The following is an 18,003-nucleotide window of genomic DNA, read 5'->3' on the forward strand; positions in this document are numbered from 1 at the left end:
GCAATTGTGCGGGGTCAGCAGTCCAGACTAAGGGTGTCCTGGGTGTCTCTGCTCCCTTTGCTGACTTGATGGATTGGGAGCCTCAGGGGGAGCTCCCAGCTTGGCCGGGGGAAGGGCAGAGGACGACCCCCCCCTCATCGTAAAACAGCTGTTGAAAGGCAGGGTGACCTTCTAGCCAGTATGTTCCATATGCGGCTACAAAGACCCAGCCGAGACCCCAGACTCTGGGCGGGTGGGGGGTGCCCGGGTCAGGGTCAGGGCCCCAGGCCAGCACTGCAGCGGGTGTTGCCACCTCTCCCCACCCCACGTGGCCGGGAGCACCCCCAAACTCAGGTGCCTGTGCGGGTGGGACTCCACACAGGGACTGGCTGATGTGTCTGCGCCGTGTGGGCCTGGTATCTGTGGTCCAGGCAGTGTGTCCGTGGCTCCTGCTGTCCACACTGGGCGCTTGGCTACTCGTGGGGCTGTGTGTCTGAGCACATGCCACGCGCCTGTGTGTCCCCAAGTCCCGGCCATGTCTTTACGCCGTGTTGCTCCATGTGCCGGGGTGACCTGGGCCTGGGGGTTGGGCTACAGTAGTCACTAGCTGGGTGAGTGTGTGCTCTGGGGCCTGAGTCCCTGCATATTTTAAGTAGTTGTTACCATAATTTGCATAAAACTTGCATTTTACCCTTTTTTTATATAACAGCGTATTGAGGTAGAATTCACGTACCATAATATTCATCCTTTTATAGCGTACAATTCAGTGATTTTTAGTATGATCTCAGAGTTGTGCAACCATCACTACAACCTAATTTTAGAGCATTTCCATCTCCCCGAGAAAGAAACGCCTTCCCATTCGTAGTCACGCCCCGATGCCCCTCCCCACCGGCCCCAGTACTCACTCATCTCCTGTCTGTCCCTGTAGACGAGCCTGTCTGGACACTGATGTGATGCCATCATGCAGTGTGTGGCCCTTTGTGTCTGGCGCGTTTCACTTAGTACAGTGTTTCTAAGGTTCATCGCTGAATCAGTTCATCTGTTTCTTTTAACGTTATTTCACAAACACATTAGGTCCGATGTGATGTGTTATTATGTGTAATGAGCACCCAGGGTTCCACTGTCGTTGCACATGAAGATGGTTCTACATGAGTTTTTAAAATTATTTTTTAATTAATTAGTTAATTTATTTATTCATTCATTTATTTATTTTTGGCTGTGTTGGGTCTTCGTTGCCGCACGCAGGCTTTCTCTAGTTGCGGTGAGCAGGGGCGGCTCCGTTGCAGTGCGCGGGCTTCTCATTGCAGTGGCTTCTCTTGTTGCGGAGCACGAGCTCTAGGTGCGTGGGCTTCAGTAGCTGTGGCACGCGGGCTCAGTAGTTGTGGCTCGCGGGCTCTAGAGCGCAGGCTCAATAGCTGTGGCACGCGGGCTTAGTTGCTCCGCGGCATGTGGGACCCTCCTGGAGCAGAGCTCGAACCCATGTCCCCTGCATTGGCAGGCGGATTCTTAACCACTGCGGCACCAGGGAAGTCCCTCTACATGGGGTTTTAATCTCAATAGTGTGATGTCTATCTTTGTAACTTTGGTTTCTGAATTTTTCATTATTTTGATGGGACAGATTCCTAGAGCAGACTAATTGAAAGTGTTTAAACGTTTTATGGCATTTTATTTTGCCAAGTTGTTTTACAAGTGGGATGCATTAGTTTACATTCCCACTAGTTCTATTTAAATCATCAGTTCAATATCAACTTCACCACCACTGGGGGTTACATTTCTAAAGCTCTTGCTAATGTATCGGGTGTAAAGTCCACTTACAATTGTTGCTGTTTTATCTTTCGTTTCGGTGACTGATGGTTTGGATGTGTTTGCACGTTACTGAATTGTGTTTACTTTTATGAGTTATATGTGTGGATTCTTTGCCGTTTAGTTTTGGAAACGTCAGGGCTTCTTCACTAACATTTATTGAGCACGTACTTCCTACCAGGAGCCTTGCTGGGTGTGGGCTGAGAAGGAAGGCCCCCAGCCCTAAGCCAGCCCTGCCCTCCCTGCAAGGCTGACCTCCTGCCTCGCTTTCCAGGATTTCCTAGAGCCTAAGACTTTGGGAATAGTAGTCACCAAAGTCTTAGGCTCTAGGAAGTAGTAGGATGTATGCTATAATTACCCTTTTGTTATTGTTGTTAATATAACATCTTTAATTAAAGTACCTCCAAGTTATTTTATTATTTTTAAAAATGTCAGTGGACGGTACACGTTTTCCTTTTCTGTATAAATAAACTATATTGATTTTCTCACTTTAAAATGCTCATATTGGAAAGAGTAAAAACAATGACCCACAATCCCACCATCCTGAGATAACCACTATTAATATTTTGAGTTACTTCCTTCTGAGCCTTTTCTATGTGTAAGTTTCTAAAATACACAGTTGGTATCATACACCAGGGGCGTAGGAGCAGGCTGCCTCGTCAGCTGGGCAGGGTTGCCCACGATGCCATGTGAGGGGTCCCCAGCGGGCACCCTGCACACAGGGGCCTGGTGACTGAGCATGTGCTGAAGACACGGTTCTTCTGCATGTGGACTGACCCCAGTCACCCCCTTATTGTTGAGCATTTAAGTTATTTCCAATTTTGCTTTTATAGAAAAGACCAAAATACACACATACATGTGTGCCACACCTCTGATTATTTCCTTGGGAGAGATGCCTAGAAGTTGGACGACAATAAATCATATTAAAAAATTCTTCACTCTCCTGTCATTTGGTTGTGCTTTTCCTTTATCACATATTTAAGTGCTTTCGTGTGTGACATGTGCTGCTTCTGCTTTGATTTGAACCCATCTGGCCTGTGGTCTAGCTGTTGAGCTCAAAGTAGCATTTCAGTATCTCATGAAACAAAACCTTCTCTCTTTACTCTTCTTTTCTGAATCTTTCTTTAATTTTTTTGCCTATTTAGTTTTCCAGGTAACTCTGAAATCATGTTGCTGTAGTCCAAAGAATTCCTTTTGGGAGGTTGTTTCAATTATTGAGAATCTCTAAGTCAAGTTGTGGAGAATCAGGTTTTAAAAATCCATGTTTTTCTGCCCATCCAGGAGTAGCATGTATCTTAACATGTGTTCGATGCTCCCCTCTAGGTAAATAAAGTCTTGTAGTTTTCTTGGTGTAGGTCACTCACATTTTTTTAAAAAAATTAGTTAGTTAATTATTTATTTATTTATTGGCTGTGTTGGGTCTTTGTTGCTGCTTGTGGGCTTTCTGTAGTTGCGGCGAGCGGGAGCTACTCTTCGTTGCGGTGTGCAGGCTTTGGGCGGGGGCTACTCGGCTTCTCATTGCGGTGGCTTCTCTTGTTGCAGAGCACGGGCTCTAGGCGTGCGGGCTTCAGTAGTTGCGGCATGCAGGCTCAGTAGTTGTGGCGCACGGGCTTAGTTGCTCCGCGGCATGTGGGATCTTCCTGGACCAGGGCTCGAACCCGTGTCCCCTGCATTGGCAGGTGGATTCTTAACCACTGAGCCACCAGGGAAGTCCCGCTCACTCACAGTTTAAAGTTATTCCTCAGTGGTTTGTGTGTGAGGCCATTGTGGTTGAGCAGTTTTGTTTCATTAGATTTCCGACTGGCCACGTTTGGTCCCACTTCGGCTTTGGGGAATTTGCACTCTCGTCGTGCTCCCAGGCTTGGCCCCTGCAGGCCACTCTGAGGGGCCTTGCGCTGGTCTCTGTTTGCTGATTGGTGGTGAGCTTGCAGCCAAGTTTTGTTTTTTTTCCAGCCCAGATTTCTCAGCGCTGTGATGACAATATCTAAAGGTTGTTGTTTTTCTATAATTGCTCTTGTGCTGTACTTTTCTCTACTTTCTGTCCTCTGTGGAAGTCGTGGGGGGAGGGTGAGACTTGCAAACCTGCAGGAAGGGGTTCAAGGTGATGTTCCTGACCAGCGACCCGCACAACTTGAGTGGGTGTCAGAATCACCTGCAGGGCTTCCCTCAATCCTGGTGCTGGGCCCACCCTCTGAGGGCCGGTGGGCGGGGCCCAGAGTTCACACCCGCTGCTGGTCCTGGGATGGTGCTTTGAGAAACTCTGCTCTCGACCAAGTTCCTGGGAGTTTTATCATTATCTTCCAGAAATACTTCTTTTATCTATTCCTTCCCTTATGTCTTATTCATATTCTGTTATGTTAGCCAGAACTCTTGATATAAGATTAAATGAGATTTATGATTTAAAAGGAAATCATGATACATGTGGGTTTGTTGGTACTCTTGAGAGTGGATTTTGTGCATAGAAAATTTTTAATTTCCAGAAATCATCATTCAGTTTATTAACATGACAAATCCAAAAATATAATTCCTTTAAAGAAATTTTAGATTCAGTTTGTGACAACATGGATGGATCTTGAAGGCATTATGCTAAGTGAAATGAGTCAGACAGAGATAGACAAATACTGTACTTATATGTGGAATCTAAAAGAAACACAACCCACCAAACTCATAGGAAAGGAGGTCAGATTTGTGGTTCCCAGAGTGGGGATAGAGGGTCGGGGAGGGGGAACTGGAGGAAAATGGTCAGAAGGTACAAAAGTACAATTTACAAGATACATAAGCCCTGGGGATGTGATATGCGGCATGGTGACCGTGGCTCACACTGGATATGATCTACAAGAAAGCTGTGGAGACAGTAGATCCGAAGAGTCCTCATCACAAGGAGGAAATGTTTTTTCTTTTTTTCATTGTATCTACATGAGATAATGGATGTTAACTAAGCCTGTTGCGGTAATAATTTCACAATACATGTAAATCAAACCACCATGCTGTATGCCGTAAACATTTATAGTGACGTATGTCAGTTGTTTCTCAATAAAACTGGAAAAAATATTAACTGTTTTTAGATTCAGCTTATGAAAAATTATATTTCATTTTGCAATTTTTAACAATCACTTTAAAGGAGACTCTAAGTAGGGTTTTTATTCCATTTCATAAGCTTAATGTAAAACATTTAATATTTCATTTATAAATTTATTGTAACTGGACTTTCCTAAGTACTTAAGTTCTGTATATCCAGCTAATTAGAGTGTAAATATGGTGATTCATACATTTGCTTAAGTGTTGCAATACTTTTTACAAACTTATGAAGTTTTCAACTTAAAATCACACGTCTAGGGCTTCCCTGGTGGCGCAGTGGTTGAGAGTCCGCCTGCCGATGCAGGGGACACGGGTTCGTGCCCCGGTCCGGGAAGATCCCACATGCCGCGGAGCGGCTGGGCCCAGGAGCCATGGCTGCTGAGCCTGTGCTCCGCAACGGGAGAGGCCACAACAGTGAGAGGCCCGCGTACCGCAAAAAAAAAAAAGAAAAAAAAATCCCACGTCTAAATCAATTCTTCCATTACATTTAAAAATTAGAATCACAGGCCTAATGTGATGCTAAACGCAGCCCTGTTTGGCGTGTTAATGTGTTCTGGTAAATTCTTTTAATCCTAACACTGTACTATTAACACAGAAGGTTTGATTTTCATAAGCATTTCTGTATTTAATTCTGATTCTTCCTAGGAGTTTAATATTGCTGATCCACTAAGGAAACTGTCATCTTAGAACAAATGAACTGAATTTCCTTCCCTGGTGGCTCCCGGGTGGCCTCCTCAGAAAGCTTTCCCAGGCAGAATGAGGACGGACCCTTCCCTGAACACTGATGTCGTGGCAGGACCTCTCATACACAGGGTCTCAAGCCCCAGTGGCTGTAGTTAGGTTGTGATTTACTCCATGGGGCTGCTTTCATCAGTTGGGTAAATTTTGTGTTTTTATGGTTCTTAAGACTGTAGACATTCCTGCCTGGGTCTGAAAACTTTTGTATTCTTCATTAGAAAACAAAAAGTTGTTTTCCTGTCCCACAGGCCCGTGACGACAATGCCATGGCAAAACGAGTTTCTGTATCGCTCGTGTCTGCCAATGGCGTGACCTCTCAGGTCATTTTACTGACATGTCAGGGTTGTGACAACCCTGTGAATGTCATGATGCCTGGGAGACAGGAAGCCATAGGCGGAGGGAGGGATGGCTTTTCTTTCTGTGTGATTTGTCTTCTCCTGGGAGTGGCCATGGAGCTTCTCCAGTGCCCTTCACCGTCCGGATTGTTTCTGTCTTTTGCGGGCAGCATGCCCGTGTGTTGTTTTAAAATGTGTGTTCCCCTCCCTCACACCTCCCTGTAAATGGGCTCTTAGCTTTGGAGATTTGTCTTAGAGAAATAAAACATTAGATACAGTTGAAGTCTTCTGATTACAATCCCTCAACCAAATTCTCTTTTCTTTATCTGTCCTTCTCTTTCACCTTTTGGTGGCAACAACTATCCTGATTTGTGCTCATTATCCAGTGCGTGTGTGTTGTGGGGAGGGCTTCCAACTTGTACTAACTATGTCCCTATTGATAAATAATATGCAGTCTTGTTTGCATGGTTTTAATTGTTTGAGTGTGTATATGCATTTAAACCTAGATACATAATTGTTTCACAACGTGCCTTTTTACCCCTTCACGTTGCTTTAAGCATGTCCATGTTAATATGTGTAGTTTGTTTAATTTCACGTGCTCATCATATTTTACTGCAATAACGTTCCGTTGTGTGCATGGACCACATTAATGTTTTCTCTCTCTGTGCGATGAGCAGTAGGTGATTCCTGTCTTTCACTATTAAAGACAGTGCCACAACGAACATGGCTGTGTACATTTCTGCAAACGTTTGGGAGGCAAGTCTAGTCCATATATTCATTTAAAAATTTTCTAGAAGTGGCCAAATGCTCTCCGGAGCGATTCTACAGTTTTCTCTTCCACCAGCAGAGCTGCTGTTCGGCATCACCAGCTGTAACACTGTTTGCTAAACAGGATGTGGAATGGTCTCTCTTTGTTAGTTTAATTTGAATTTCCCTGATTGCGGGTGGTTTTGAACATCTTTTCTCTTTTGTAATTTGCTTATTTTTCATATAGGTTATGTGTACTTTTCATATGAATGTATAGGAATTCTTTATGTATTCCGGAAACCAGTTCTGTCAGCTTTTTGCATTGCAAGTATCATTTTCTTTTCACTTTCTCAATAGCTTTTGTAGTATAGTTTCAATTTTATTGTAGTCAGATTTATCAGTGTACCACTTTATGGTTTGCCATTTTTATGTGTTCTTCAGAAACCCTTCCTTAACTCATAGTCATAGAACTGTTCTCATGTCTTTTTGTTTTGTTTTGTTTTTTCAAAGTTTTAAAGTTTGCTCTCTGCACTGAGGCCTACTTTTATTTTCCAACTTTAAAAATTGTGGCAAAACACACATAACATAAAATTGACCATCTTAATCACTTTTAAGTGTGCATTTCATCGGTATCGAATACATTCATAATGTTGGGTCGCTATCAGCTCCGTCCATCTCCACAGCTCTTTTCATCTTTCACATATGAAACTCTGTCCTCATTAAACAACAACCCTCATCTCTCCCTCCCCTCAGACCCTGAGAACCACCATTCTGCTTTCTGTCTCTACGATTTTGACTACTCTAAGTATCTCATAAAAGTAGAATCCTACAGTATTTGCGTTTTTTTGTGACTGGCCTATTTCATTTAGCATACTGTCTTCAGGGTTCCTCTAAGTTGCATCATGTATTAGAATTTCCCTCCTTTTTAAGGCTGAATAATGTTCCAGTGTAGAATCCTACAGTATTTGCGTTTTTCTGTGACTGGCCTATTTCATTTAGCATACTGTCTTCAGGGTTCCTCTAAGTTGCATCATGTATTAGAATTTCCCTCCTTTTTAAGGCTGAATAATGCCCCAGTGTTTGCATATACCATAATTTGCTTCTTCGTTCATCCACTGGTGGACGCTTGTGTTCCTTCTATGTTTTAGCTGTTGTGAATACTGCTGTTATGATCCTGGGTGTAACAAATAAATCTCTTTGAGACCTTGTTTCATTTCTTTTGGATCTATACCCAGGAGTGGAATTGCTGGACCATATGGTAATTTTATGTTCAACTTTTTGAGGATCACTGTACTGTTTTCCACAGCAGCGGCACCATTTTCCATTCCCATCGACAACGCACAAGGGCTTTTCTTGCTTCACATCCTTGCCAACACTGTTATTTTCCTTTTTTTTTTTTATAATAATAGTCATCCTAATGGGTGTGATTAGTATCTTATTATAGTTTTTTCTTGTTGTTGTTTTGTTTTTGCGGTACGCGGGCCTCTCACCGTTGTGGCCTCTCCCGTTGCAGAGCACAGGCTCCGGATGCGCAGGCTCAGCGGCCATGGCTCACGGGCCCAGCCGCTCCGCGGCATGTGGGATCTTCCCAGACCGGGGCACGAGCCCGTGTCCCCTGCATCGGCAAGCGGACTCTCAACCACTGCGCCACCAGGGAAGCCCTCTTATTATAGTTTTGATTTGCATTTCCCTAATAATTAGTGATGTTGAGCACCTTTTCATGTGCTTAATGGCCATTTGTATATCTTTTTTGAAGAAATATACATTCAAGTCCTTTGCCTATTTTTAAATTGGGTTTTTATTGTTGTTGAGTTGTAGGAGTTCTTAATATATTCTGCATATTAATCCCTTATTAGATATATGGCTTGTGAATACTTTATCCCATATTCTGTAGCTTGTCTTTTCACGCTCTTGATAGTGTCCTTTGATGTACAAAAGTTTTGTAAAATTTTGATGAAGTCCAATTTTTGTATTTTTTCTTCTATTGCTCAGGCTTTTGGTGTCATTTCCAAGAAATCATTGCCAAGTTCAATGTCATGAAGATTTTCTCTTGTATTTTCTTTTGAGTATTATAGTTTAAGGTCTTACATTTAGAACTTTGATCCATTTTGAGTTGCTTTTTGTATATTGCATAAGATACAGGTCCAACTTTATATTTTTGCATGTGAACATCTAGCTTTTCCAGCACAGTTTGGTGAAAAGACTGTCTTTTCCTCTCTGAATGGTCTTGGCATTCTTGTTGAAAATCAATTGACTGTGTATGGAAGACTTCGTTTCTGGGTTATTATTCTATCGTTTTGACTATCTAGAGTCCCTTGAGAGTCCGTATGAATTCTAGGATGAGTTTTGCTATTTCTGCAAAAAATCTCTTCGGAATTTTGGTTGGTATTGCATTGAATCTGTAGATTGCTTTGGGTATTGACGTCTTAACAATATTGTTTTCCAATCCATGAACATGGGATGCCTTCCTGTTTGTTTAGTGTTCTTTAATTTCCTTCACCAGTGTTTTGTAGTTTTCAGGGTACAAGTCTGTCACCTCCTTAATTTTATTCTTAAGTATTTTATTCTTTTTGATGCTATTATAAATGGATTTTTAAAAAATATCCTTTGTTGGTTGTTCATTTTAAGTATATAGAATACAACCTATTTTTTTGTGTTGACTTTATATCCTGAAACTTTACTGAATTCATTAGTTCTGGTAATTATTGGTGGATTTTCTACAAATTTAGGATTTTCTACATATAAGATCTGTTGAGATTTTTATTGGAATTTCATTGAATTTGTGGGCTAATTTGGGGAAAGGGTCATATAAAAATGTCGAATTGTCTCATCTATTAATATGGCTCATCTCTATTATCTCTTTGCTCTTCATGAATATTTTATGACTTTTTTTATCAAGATATTGCACTGATTTTATTGAGCTTATTCCTAGATACTTTATAGATTTTGTTGCTATTATAAACAATATTTTATGTCAGCTTTATCGAGATGTAATTCACATACTATAAAATTCATACTTTTAAAGTATACAATTCAGTGATTTTCAGTATAGTCATAGAGTTGTACAACCATCACCACTAATTTTAGAACGTTTTCATTACCCCAGGAAGGAGTCCCATACCCATTAGAATAAGAGCTTTTAAAATTTGCATTTTCTAATAGTAAATGAAAACAATTTATTTTTGTATATGTGTTTGGTATTTCATAACCTTGCTGAGCTTTCTAATTCTAATAGTTTTGCTGTACTGTATATGCTTTTGGATTTTCTATGTAGAAATCACATTATCTGTGAATAAGACAGTTTGTTTCCTCCCTTCTAAACTTTTTTTTTCTTTTTCTTGTCTTTTTGCCTTGGCTAGGGCCTCCATATGATATAAATGGTATATTTGTGTTATCCCTGAATTTAAAGAGAAATGCTCCTAATGGTTTTTAGTACCTATTGTCACTTTAAGGAATTTCCTGTTCCTAATTCTCTTTATCATGAATGATACTGAAATTTTATCAAATAATTTTTCTGAAAATTTTAACATGATTATATGGTTTTTATATTGATTTTCCATGTGGTGGATTACATTAATAGTTATTCTACTATTGAATTACTCTTATGTTCCTATGACAACTCAGTTGGCCATTATAAACTCTTAACATATGTACCTTTGAATTCGATTTACTCTAATATTTTATTTAAAATTTGTGTTCATAATTGAGATGTGTATAAATTTTTCTTGCCCTTTTCCAGTCTTTTTTTTTTTTTTTTGTGGTACGCGGGCCTCTCGCTGCCGTGACCTCTCCCGTTGCGGAGCACAGGCTCCGGACGCGCAGGCCCAGCGGCCATGGCTCACGGGCCCAGCGGCTCCGCGACATGTGGGATCCTCCTGGACCGGGGCACAAACCCGCGTCCCCCGCATCGGCAGGCGGACTCTCAACCACTGTGCCACCAGGGAAGCCCCCTTTTCCAGTCTTTTAAAAAAATTTTTAAATTGAAGCATAGTTGATTTACAATGTTGTGTTAGTTTCAGGTGTACAGCAAAGTGATTCAGTTATACATACATATATATCTATTTTTATCAGAATCTTTTCCCTTATAGGTTATTGCAAAATACTGAGTATAGTTCCCTGTGCTAAACCGTAGGTCTTTGTTGGCTATCTGTTTTATATATAGTAGTGCGTATATGTTAATCTCAAACTTCTAATTTATCCTTCCCCCACCTTTCCCCTTTGGTAACCATAGGTTTGTTTTCTATGTCTGTGGGCCTATTTCTGTTTTGTATATAAGTTCATTTGTATCACTTTTTTAGATTCCACATATAAGCAGTATCATATGGTATTTGTATTTCTCTGTCTGGTTTACCTCACGTAGCATGATCATCTCTAGGTCCATCCATGTTGCTGCAAATGGAATTATTTCATTCTTTTTTATAGCTGAGTAATATTCCATTGTATAAATATACCACATCTTCTTTATCCACTCATCTGTCCATGGTTGCCTTCATGTCTTGGCTATTGTAAATAATGCTCCTATGAACACTGGGGTGCATGTATCTTTTTGAATTATGGTTCCAGTCTTTTTTTTTTTAAACATCTTTATTGGATGGTTCCAGTCTTGATGTCAAGATTATACCAGCATCATAAAATGAGTTGGGAGCTTTTCTTGTATTTTTATTCTCTAAAACAGTTTGTATAACATCGAATTTTCTGTTCTCTGAATGTTTGTAAGAACATACTTGTAAAATTGTCTGGATCTGATATTCTGGCAGAGGAAAACTGAGTCCAAATTAATTCTTGTAAATGGTCCAAGATTCTGGTCCCCTGCCTGCCCACCTGCACAGCCATATCCCCTTGAGTGCAGGCAGGTCCTGTGGGTGTGATGAGATATCACTCCTGTGGTTAGGTTATGAATCAGTTGACTCTGAGTTAACCAAAAGGGAGATTATTTGGGTGGGACTGATCTCATCAGGCGATCCCTTTAAAGGGACTGGGCTCTTCCTATAGCCAGAGAGTTTAGAAGTGTGAGAGGGACTGTTGAGGGGCCAGGTGGCAAGGATCTGAGAGTGGCCTCCAGGGGCTAAGAGAAGTCCCCGGCTGACAGCAAGGCAAAGGGACTCCATTCCTACTGCAAGGAAGTGAACTCTGCAGACAACCTCAAGGGGCTGGAAAGCATCACTTTCCCTAGTTTAGCTTCCAGATGAGGATGCAGCTGGCTGTTCCCGAGACCTGCAGCAGAGAAGTTAGCCACGATGTGCCCACAGAACTGTGAGCTAATAAACGGGTGCGATTTCAAGTCACTAAATTTGTGGTAGGTTTTTACAGAATAGAAAACTAATACAATTGTTCATGGTTTATTCAGGTTTTCTACTTCTGTCACTTTTGGTAACTTGCTTTTCAAGAGGATATATCCATTTCCTCAAAGTTTTAGCATCTATTGGCATAAAATTGTTAATAATATTCTCTTGTGATTCTAAAAATCTCTCCTGTCTTAGTTGTGTTCCCTGTATTTTTATATTTTCCTGTGCATGTGTGTACACATGTATGCACACACAGATGTGTGCGTGCATGCATACACTATGTTTATTTGTACATGTATCTTTTGTATGCATTGTACACTCTCTTTTTCTTGATTATTCTTGCCAGAAGCTTGTTCATTTGATTAAACTTTCAAAGATTCAGCTCTCTATTATTTCTCTATTTTCTATTTTCACCATGTCTACTCTTTATTATTTCCATTTTTCTACTTTCTCTAAATTTACCCTGCTATTCTTTTTTAAGATCCTTGAGACATAGCAACACTTGGTTTATTTATTTATTTATTTATTTATTTATTTATTTATTTTTTTGCGGTACGCGGGCCTCTCACTGTTGTGGCCTCTCCCGTTGCGGAGCACAGGCTCCGGACGCGCAGGCTCAGCGGCCATGGCTCACGGGCCCAGCCGCTCCGCGGCATGTGGGATCTTCCCGGACCGGGGCATGAACCCACGTCCCCTGCAACGGCAGGCGGACTCTCAACCGCTGCGCCACCAGGGAAGCCCAGTTTATTTATTTTTAATCTTTAAAAAAATAAAATCAGTTAAGTTTATAAATTTCCCCTAAGGCATCACTTTGACTGAACCTCACACATATAATATGTAGTATTTTTGTTGTTGATGAGTTCTAAATATTTGGTAATGTCTTTAATTAATGAGTTATTTAGTTGTGCATTTTGAAGGTTTCTATAATGCAAGTTTTTAAAAATGTGGTTTTATAGTAGTATTCTTATTTAATTGGAGAAGTACGATAATATATGTTACTAAGTTTTTGAAGTTTGCTGAGGCTTCTTTTGTGATGTAGGATATTTTCAAAGCTATTCCCATGTACTCCTAAAAGTATATATTTTCTATTTGTTAGGAACACATTTTGTTAGGAAAATAGATTATAGATGAGAGATAGGTAGGTAGATAAAGGTAATATATGAAAGATATAGAAGATTAGAACAATAAGATGGATCAAGGTGCTAATTCTGTCTTGATCTTGTTCAGCCTTACTAAATTTTGGTGTTTAGTCTTTCAGGTTCTGATGAGAGCTTTGTGAGGACCTTCCACTATGTTGGAGGAGTTCTCATTCTTTTTCTTTATCTGTTTTGAATTTATGAGGTTTGGGTGCATAAAAATTAATGATGATCATATTCCTTGGTGTAATTTTGCTTTCAGTATTATGCATTATATCTCTCTTTAACCTTAGGATTGTTTTTTTGCTTTAAATTATATTTTGTCTTTAGTATTATATACCAACTTCCTTTTCTGTAGCATTTACTTAGTATATTCTTTTAAAAAATCTGTTTATTTTCAACATTTCTGTATTTTTTTTCAGGTATGGCTTTTTTTTTTTTTTTTTTTTTCAGGTATGGCTTTTGTAGGTAGCAACTTTTTGAAAGTTGGACTTTCAAAAGCTCCAATCTAATCATGTATGATTTAATAGGAAATGAAAATTCATTTATATTTCTTATTATTACTTGTGTGTTTGGACTTACGCCTAATATCTTATTCTGTTTTTCCTCTTTATATTATTTCTTTGTTTTGGGGGAGTCTTTTCCTGACTTTTGTAGTGTGACAAAATATTGTATATTACCTGTTCCCTACATACCTTTTTCACCTCTGATGGTTTTGAAATAGACTGTATTTCTATCCATTTACTGGATATCCTTAACATTTTAAATATATATTCATAACTATACATTTGTCTAACGCAGAGGACAGAAAATTATAGCTCATCTGTCTGGCAACCTGTGCTTATAAATAAAGTTTTATTGGAACACAGCCTTGCCCATTCATTGACATATTATCTGCTTTTATGCTACAATGACGGAGTTGAGTGGTCGTGACAGAGATTCTATGACTCACAAAGCCTAAATATTTACTAATGGCCCTTTACAGAAAATGTTTGCCATCCTCTGACCTAATACAATGAAGAGTGATTTAGCCTCTATAACATAATTTGATGCAACTACACGTGGAAAAACCCCTTCTGTAAATATTTTTTTTTTATTATTGCCTAGGTTGTTAGTTTTGCATGTAGAAAATAATGAAAAATTGGACATCATAGTTTTAAAAATCAACGATTAATTAAATTTAACTATTTAAAAAATTTCTGTGCCTACCATTGCTCTTGTATACTGTGCTTTCCCTTTGGGTTCAGTTCCCATGTTTTACTGAAGATCTGGGGTGATGACTTATTTTATCTCTGAAAATGTTTATTTTGCCCTCACTCTTTATTGACAGTTTAGCTGGATATAAAGTTCTAAGATGTCAATTATTTTCCTGCTGCTTTTTGGAGGTATTACTTAATTGTCTTCTAGCATATATTTTTTTTTTTTTTGCTGAGGTGAAGTTTTCTCTCCTTTTAATTATTCTTTTTTCCCCTAGATATTTTATCTTTTCTCTTTCGTAGCCTTTAATACTTTCTTTTTATGCTTGATATTCTGCAGTTCCTCACACCATTTCTAGTTGGATGTATTTTATTTACGTGATTGGTACCTTGTAATGCACTTTAAATTTGAGAAAGCAAGTCTTTAATTCTGGAAATTTCTCATCTGTTATCTTTTCAAATGTTGCTTCTTCACCACGTTCCCTCTATTCTCTTTTTCTGGAACCTACATTTGATGTGTGTTAGATATATGATCTAACCTCCATATCGCTTAATTTGTCTTTCATTTTTTTCTTTGTCTTTCCAATGTCTGTGAGTGATTCCTTAGTACTATTTCCTAAACCATTAATACACTCCAACTATGTCTCCAGCCTAGAGTATGATTATTATTATTGATAATATTTTAATAACTATTTGTTTATTTCCAAAACTTCTAGCTAGTTTTTAGAATATCTACCTGTTTCTGCCTATTTTTGTTTCATAATTTGTTGATTTCATCTGAACAAAATTAATCTTTCAATAGTTGATTTTAGTAGTTGAATATCACTCTTAGTATTGGATTTTCTCACATGCTATGGAATTTTGGTTTGTATAGATTTTCTCGTTGCCCTTCTTTTCTTCTCCCCTGACCATTTTATCTTATTTTTTACCCCAGCTGCATCTCAAATTTTATTCCTTGCTGCTATGTATTTAGAGTAGGGGGACAACAATCCTTTTTCACCAAGCATCCAGGGTGCATTTTAAAGGTAGAGCCAACAGGATTGTTAGTGAATTGGATGTGGAGTGTAAGAGAGAGAGGAGTCAGGTATGAAGTCTTGGTTTTGGCTTATGAAACACTTGACTAGTGTTGTTCACAGAAAGGGGGGAATACTGGGGAAGGAGCAAGATTGAGAGAAAGAATAAAAAGTTCTCTAGTCACCATCGTGTAACAACTCTGAACTTAAAAAAGTACGTGTTTTAATATTTACATTAAAGTTGTAAAAAGAATTCTTTAGTTTTATTAATGTTTGATATGCTTTTTTTGCTATCCAAGTGGAAATGGTAAAAAAGGCAGTTGGATGGATATATGAGCCCAAAGTCCCAGACTTGAGTTAAAGGTGTAAATCGGGAGTAATAAGCATACCGTGGTGTTCAAAGCTATTGGGCAGATCCTATATGGTGTGAGCCTTGAGGCATCTAATTTTTCAGTCTGGTAGAGGAGGCAAAGCTTGCAAAGAAGACCTAGAAGAGACTCCCAGGATGTTAAGAGGAAAATGAGAGAATTGACCAATGGGCAAGAGAAGAAACCATTTATAGAAGGAGACTTAACCATTGCAATTGGCGAGAAGCCTTGACAAAACATTTCAGTGGAATGGTGCGGGTGAGAACATAGTTGGACAAAGCTAAAGAGAGGCAGAAAGGTAAGGCAGTGGGGAGACCAAGGACTGACACTTTCAATGAGCTTTGGAGTGAAGGGAGCAGAGAAATGTGCGGGGGTTGGAGGCAGATATGGAATTTTCTGCTTTGTTTTAAGATGGGAGACGTTGGGGTATGTTCTTATGCTAAGGGAGTCCTCTGAGCCCTCTATTCACTTTCCCCACTGTTTGTTCCTGTGTTCTCCTGTGGTAAAGTGAGGAATAGGTCATGTGGCATCTGTTCAGAAGTCCCTCAAGTTCCATTCTACTCCCGCTCCTGCTATCACCACCTGTCATGAGGCAGCTTGGAGTGCAGTTGGGGTTGCTTGGGGACATGGTTCAGGCTTGGACTCAATTCAAGGACAGATTCAAGGCCTGGCCAGGGACCAGAGACCAAGTGTCCTCTCGGGGTGATGCCTGGAGGGATGGTTATGCTGGTAAAAGCCATTCCTAACATTGCTGGCGAGGACGTCTGAATTCAGTTCCTGGCCTTCCCTGCCTAGTACGCCGCCCCCGACCCCCACCCCCATGCTTGGACAGCGGGGGACACAGGCACAAAGGTGTCACTGCTCTTGGAAGACAGGACATGGGTGGTGGGAGGGACGTGCCCTCTTCTCAACTCCATGCGGAAGCCCTCACTTCCCCCTTGTCTTTGTTCCTGCCAGGATCCTCGCCACAGCTGGCACTGACTTTGACCTGCGAACCCTGCGGGCTGTGCGTGTGCTGAGGCCCCTGAAGCTGGTGTCTGGGATTCCAAGTGAGTCTGGCAAAAGCAATCAGGCCCAGCCTACCTGGACACTGACCTCTCTCCCAACCCCTGTCATGGCCAGTTAGGCCCTAACAGTGGGCCCTTTGGTGACTCTGAGCTCGCTGCCCTTGACCCCGGGGAACAAGGCACGAAGAAGGGAGGAGCGGCCCTTCTCCAGTCTCTCCCAACTCCGTGAAAACCCAGAGGGTAACTTGGCTTCCCTATGTGGAAGCTTTGATCCTCCTCACACCCTCTGCTGTATTTCCAGCTCTTTGCTTCTTTTTCTGTGGTTAAAGGGCAGGTGCGAGATCGACCAAGGTGGTGGGGCAGGATGCCTGAGAACACATTCAGAGGCTGCAAAGGACCACCTGTCTTGGCTCAGGCTGGGCAGGGCTGTTGGGACCTGTGACCTGGTTAAGACATGCTCCGGGACTGGGCTGCTCAAGAGGCCACGCGAGGGCAGGGGGTGGCCAGGCTACCTCGAGAGCTGGTGACCGCCTGTGCCCGTGTTCCTCCAAGCCAGTGGAAGTTTGGGTTTCCCTCAGAGCCTGGGTGGCAGGGCTCTGAGGCTGTGTCGCCCGAGCCCACTGCAGGGAAGACCGCTGGCTGGCTCCGTGTTCTGCCCTAAGACCCTGGCAGGCAAAGGCTCAGGCCTGTACCCAGGAGCTGGGGTGAAGCTGAAAGTGGGGACAGTGGGGTTCAGCCTGTTCTGCCCAGTTCCTCTGGTCTGGACATACTCATGCCCCACGGTCAGTGGTAAATCACTCCCTAGGAGTAGGCCCCCTGCTTTACTTTCCCTGAGGGGTGGGTCTGTCAGGAACCCCTGCTCTTAGTTCCCAGGATCCCTTGCTTGTCCCTCCCAGGATCCCCTGCTCTTCCCTCCCAGTATCCCCTGCTCCTAGTTCCCAGGATCCCCTGCTTTTCCCTCGCAGGATCCTCTGTTCTTCCCTCCCAGGATCTCCTGGTCTTAATTCCCAGGATTTCCTGTTCTTCTCTCCCAGCATCCCCTGCTTAGTTCCCAGCATCCCCTGTTCTTCCCTCCCTTGATCCCCCGCTCTTAGTTCCCAGGATCTCTTGCTTTTCTCTCCCAGGATCCCCTGCTTTTCTCTGTCAGGATCCCCTGCTCTTCCCTCCCAGCATCCCCTGCTCCTAGTTCCCAGGATCCCCTGCTTTTCCCTCCCATGATCCCCTGCTCTCAGCTCCGAGGATTCCCTCATGTTTCCTCTCAGGACTCTGCTGTTGCTCCACCCTGAGACCTGCGTAGACTCAAGATCTCAGCAGAACT

At 41.5% G+C, this 18,003-nt stretch overlaps 1 protein-coding gene across 3 annotated transcripts in view; it reads left to right on the forward strand.

Moving 5' to 3' along the window:
* Positions 1-18,003, forward strand: part of CACNA1B (calcium voltage-gated channel subunit alpha1 B) — a 195,004-nt gene that overhangs the window by 23,398 nt on the left and 153,603 nt on the right. For all 3 annotated transcript variants that reach the window (XM_065879258.1, XM_065879257.1, XM_065879259.1), the window contains exon 4: positions 16,636-16,727. In XM_065879258.1, coding sequence (XP_065735330.1) covers positions 16,636-16,727 — 92 coding nt within the window. The remainder of the gene's footprint in view (positions 1-16,635; positions 16,728-18,003) is intronic.

Source organism: Phocoena phocoena, chromosome 6 (genome assembly GCF_963924675.1).
Source record: "Phocoena phocoena chromosome 6, mPhoPho1.1, whole genome shotgun sequence".
NCBI classification, from domain to species: Eukaryota; Metazoa; Chordata; class Mammalia; order Artiodactyla; family Phocoenidae; genus Phocoena; species Phocoena phocoena.